Below are 4725 nucleotides of genomic sequence, written 5' to 3'. Positions count from 1 at the left end.
CCCCCCACCCCCCTCCCGACCCCTAGCCCCGTCCCCAGCTCGGCCAGAACTCCCGCTCCTCCCCGGGCCCCCGCCCCTGGCCCCCCGGGACGGACACGCCCTGAGCGGAGGATGCTGCGCCGGAGCCGCCGGCCTCTTAAAGGAGCCCGCTGCTGCCATGGGCGCTCGGCCGGCCTGGGTCGGGCACCTCCCCCGCTGGCGGGGCCCGGGGGCAAGGCCGTACCACCTCGGCCCTCACGCTGATCCCTGGAAGGCCCCCAAGACCTTGCTCAAAAATCCCTCCTGCACCCCAAGACAGCAGCCGCTCAGCTGGGACCCGGCCCCAACCCTCGAGCCTTGCCCTCTCCCCCTCGCTCAGATCTTACCAGCTTCCTTCACCTAAAGCCACCCCTCGGGGTCCACCCACGGGACCCGCTCAGTTCAGTGCCCGCCCCCCTCATGTTCCTGGATGGCTCCTCGGTGTCACCCAAGCTTCCTTCGACTCCCACCCCCAGCTCAGAGGAAGGTGTCTTTCCTCTGACCCGTCCTCAGAACACTCATTAGAATCGACAGTTTTCTGATCGTCTCCCCAAGGTCACAAGATTACATGTGCATCTTTCAGCCCAGCGGCTGCGGACTTTGGGGAGAAGGGACTGCAGCTCTGGGACCAAGCGCTGCCCTGGTGTGCGCTCGCTAGGCGGTACCGGCGGTCTGCTGGCCGCCTCTTCAGCGGAGACACCCAAGGCCCGCTGTGGAGGGCACGAGACCGCCACGTGCCTCAGTCCCCCTGACCCTCTGTCCCACGGCAGCCTGGCCGCCAGGCTCCAGAGGGACGCCCTGGCCAGCTGGCGGCTCCCTGGGCCATCGTGAAAGGCTCAGACTAGCAGAAGCCTCGGAGGCTGGGTGGCAGCGCAAGGGGAAGGGAAGGTCAACGTAGGAAACGGCCAGTCGGACCGCGACGGCCAGGGACTTGGGCCAAGGCTTGAGGGACAACCGTCAGGGATGGAGTCCGGCCCAGGGCCTGCCAGGTAAGGCCCACCCGCGGAGAAAGGGGCGCCAGGGTCCCCCCGCCCCCGCCCTGGGCCAATCACCGCCTTGCCTGGGGAGGAGGCGGGGCCAAGGCGGGCGGACTCTCCGCCGCCCCGCCCCCCGGTGAAGTCATCAACCGGGAGCCCCCAGACAGGCGAGCGCAGCTGGGACTGGCCAACCAAGGCGCAGCGCTCCCCGGGCAAGCCTGCCCCTGCCCCTTCAGCTGCGACAAAGCTGGCGCGCGAGCTCTTGGGTCCCGTAGTTTTCTGGGGATTCGGGCGACGTCCCCCTCCCACACCTGTCCCCGTGCTGGCGGTAGCCCTTACTGCTCCGCCCCCAGCCGCTTCCACTCTGCAGTGCGCATGCCCAAAGCCTCGGCCCAAGGAAGGAAGGGGCGGGACGACCTGGCTGTAAAAAAAAAAAAAAAACACCCCAAAACAAAAACCCACCCATCTGCTCGGGAGGAGACGGTGGAGGGGCCGCTCCGCCCAGGGGCGGGGCTGCAAGCCAGGGCGGACCACGCGGGGGGTTGTGGGGCGGAGAGCCCCCCTCCAGAAGGAGACGCTTGGAGTCGGAGGGGCGGGGGACTCCATGTCCCAGCATGCCCCGCGGAGGGCCCGACCGGCCGCGACTCCGGGCTCGGCCCCGGCCCTAGCGCGTCGGCGGTGTATTGGGGCGCGTGGAGGCTGCAGTCACGGTGGCGCCCGCGGGGACGGAGGAGGGAATGAGTGAAGAGGAGCAGGGCTCCGGCACTCCCACGGGCTGCGGGCTGCCCAGGTGAGCCGCCTCGCGCCGATCCCTGCAGCGCGGAAGCGCGGTGCGGTGCCGAGGTGGTTGCGGCGCGGCCCCAGCATGCACCTGGCCTGAGGGTTGTTCCCGGCAAGCACCGTGGTAGTGGCTGGTGGCTCCCGGCAGGCACCGCGGCAGTGGCCACTGCCTCCAGCTCTGGTAGCTTGGGTTGGCCGGGTTCCCAGACTGCACTGGGGCACAGGGCTTTATGCCCCCGACATTCAGTACATTTGGTGGGTACTGGCTCCCTGGCCTGCACTGTCAGGGGACATGCACTTCAGCTTGCACTGGGGTACAGGACACCCCCCTCCCCACCTTAACTGAGACAGGAACAGGGCATTCCCTACTTGCCCTGGGGCAGGGGACCCTGCCTGCCCAGCCTGCACCTCTCCTCTGCACTGAACCCAGCCACCGGCTGTTGTACTGCCTGGGGTCCCCTGGACCCTGTGCCCCCCATAGTGTGCCTGGGTCTGACATTAGCAGTGCTTGGCCAGGTGGGTGCAGAGAAGGGAGGTGTGATGAGGGTCTGTGCCCCTCCTCCCAGTATAGAGCAAATGCTGGCAGCCAACCCGGGCAAGACCCCGATCAGCCTTCTGCAGGAGTATGGGACCAGAATAGGGAAGACGCCTGTGTACGACCTTCTCAAAGCCGAGGGCCAAGCCCACCAGCCTAATTTCACCTTCCGGGTCACCGTTGGCGACACCAGCTGCACTGGTGAGGAAGGCTTGGGCAGCCTGGCCGGGGTGTGCGGTCACCGGGCCCCACTGGCCTGGGCTCCTGGAATCTCTTCACAGCCCTCTTCTCCAAGGCCAGTGAGGAAAGGGGAGACTTCAGAGGGAAAGTCTCTGACTGCATTGGGAGAGCAGGGCTGTGAGGAGGTGGGTAGGGCTTGGGAGAGCTAGAGGAGAGGGCAGGACCGTCACCATGACCCTGCAGAGCGTCCTCTTTCCAGGGGGAAAAGAGGCCCGGTAAAGCAAGGCTCGGGAAGTATTTGGGGGCGCAAGTGCCCCCTGTGTGTGGCCAAATACCCGGTCACCATAAGCCTCACTCCGCTCCAGTGACATAGGTGGTCACATTCTCCCATTGAATACGAGGAACTGAGGTGCTGAGACTCTCCGTGACTGACACAGGGTCACGTGGCTCGTGAGTGCACAGCCAGGCTTTGTCCCCAGACCCGAGTCTGCTTTTCCAGCCAGCCGGTCTGTGGAGAAAAACACGGTGCTCTCTAGCGGGATGTACGTCAGAGGAAGAATCCCTGCTCGGGAGTAGTTCCATCGGGCCTAGCTTGATCTGGAGAGCTCGTAGTCCTGGTAGCAGTTAGTGTGACGTCTCCAGCTGGGGTGGGAGGTGGTGGGAGAGGCTGTGGGGTGCTGCTTCCCCTTTTGTCCTTCCAGTGACTCCAGTATTGCCTACGCCCCTCTCTCAGGCCAGGGCCCCAGCAAGAAGGCAGCCAAGCACAAGGCAGCTGAGGTGGCCCTCAAACACCTCAAAGGGGGGAGCATGCTGGAGCCGGCCTTGGAGGACAGCAGGTGAGGGAGGAGCAGCCCGGGCCCCCCACAGGCCCTCCCCAGAGCCCTAGCCCTGTCCAGGGGCCTGGTCTGGTGACAGCCCCGGGAGCTGGCCTCTTCCTCACTTCCCTGTGGACCTGCAGGCTGCTTCCACAGTTTCCGCTGTGGAGGGTGGGGGTGGTGGCGGGGGGATGGCCAGCCCCAGTGGGGGGCTGTGGCTGTGGTTTGGGGCCCAGGTTGGGGAGGGAAATGGAGACTGAAGAGAGCTGCTCCCCAACATGCTCCCTCTTTCTGGAAAGGTGCCGTCCTCCTCTCCACTCTCCATGGCTCTTGGCTCTGTCTTGTTAGCCGGGTGTTCGGCAGCAAAGGGCCCCAGGAATAGGCTCTGATGGTGGAGCTTTGGCCGGAGTGCGAAGCGGTTTTCCAGGGGGGCAGGTCTGGAGGACCTGGGTCCCCACCTCTCTAGTGCCCCTCATCGCAGGAGTGAATCAAAGGCCCCCTTCCCCTCGGGAAGTTTTTTTCCTCCCCTAGACTCTTCACTGCCTGAGGACATTCCGGTATTTGCAGCTGCAGCGGCTGCCTCTCCTGTTACATCTGCAGCCCCAACCAGGTACCTTGTGACTCCTGACTGTCTGAGGGGGGAGGACGCCCCCCCGGCCCTGGCCCCCGGGGCCTTGGTCCCAGGCTGGTCAGGTATGAGAAGTCAGAGTAAACAGAGGACCAGTCTGAAGAATGGCGCCAGCTGGTGAGCTTGGGATAGGTCCTTGGGGTGGGCGGCAGTCTCGGGTACCTGCGTGGAGTTCACAGGCCTCGGGTGGTCCTGGGTCTGCGTCCCATCTGGTGCCTCCGGGGCCTGGCAGGGTGATGGTCAAGTACCCCAGGACATGAAAAGGGCCTGGCATCTGGAGACCTCGCTTGGGTGGGGCTGGGAGGAGTCGGGCTGGACGTGTGGAAGACAGCAGGGACCACGGAGATGGTAGTTGGGGCCACAGCAGAACCGAGGGCTCATGGGGCAGCTTCGCAAGGGTCCCCGCCTCAGCTTGGGCTCGGCTCTTTCCCTTCAGGAGTCCCCCCATGGAGGTGCAGCCCCCCGTGTCCCCTCAGCAGTCTGAGTGCAACCCTGTCGGCGCTCTGCAGGTGCGGCCACCTTTCCTGCGCCTGCCGTCTCCCTCCACCCAGGCCCGGGAGGTGCCCGGGGGTGGCCCCCCCGACTCCCCACAGCCGCCTCTCACCTGGCCGCCCTTGTTCCCCCTCCAGGAGCTGGTGGTGCAGAAAGGCTGGCGGCTGCCGGAGTACACGGTGACCCAGGAGTCGGGGCCAGCCCACCGCAAGGAGTTCACCATGACGTGCCGGGTGGAGCGCTTCGTGGAGATCGGTAACCAGGCTTGGGGGGCCGGGGGGCGCGGCCCGCCGCCCTGGG

General features: G+C 65.9%; 1 protein-coding gene across 1 annotated transcript in view; it reads left to right on the top strand.

The window, feature by feature from the left end:
• The first annotated feature begins 1392 nt into the window (after nucleotides 1-1392).
• Nucleotides 1393-4725, top strand: part of TARBP2 (TAR (HIV-1) RNA binding protein 2) — a 5545-nt gene continuing 2212 nt past the window's right edge. Inside the window, exons 1-6 of the mRNA XM_012732299.1 lie at nucleotides 1393-1785; nucleotides 2342-2511; nucleotides 3224-3326; nucleotides 3820-3915; nucleotides 4370-4442; nucleotides 4563-4688. Coding sequence (XP_012587753.1) covers nucleotides 1733-1785; nucleotides 2342-2511; nucleotides 3224-3326; nucleotides 3820-3915; nucleotides 4370-4442; nucleotides 4563-4688 — 621 coding nt within the window. The 5' untranslated portion in view covers nucleotides 1393-1732. The remainder of the gene's footprint in view (nucleotides 1786-2341; nucleotides 2512-3223; nucleotides 3327-3819; nucleotides 3916-4369; nucleotides 4443-4562; nucleotides 4689-4725) is intronic.

The sequence above is a fragment of the Condylura cristata genome, unplaced genomic scaffold (assembly GCF_000260355.1).
Source record: "Condylura cristata isolate star-nosed mole 26May11 unplaced genomic scaffold, ConCri1.0 scaffold00034, whole genome shotgun sequence".
NCBI lineage: Eukaryota > Metazoa > Chordata > Mammalia > Eulipotyphla > Talpidae > Condylura > Condylura cristata.
This window is presented reverse-complemented; position numbering and strand designations above follow the sequence as displayed.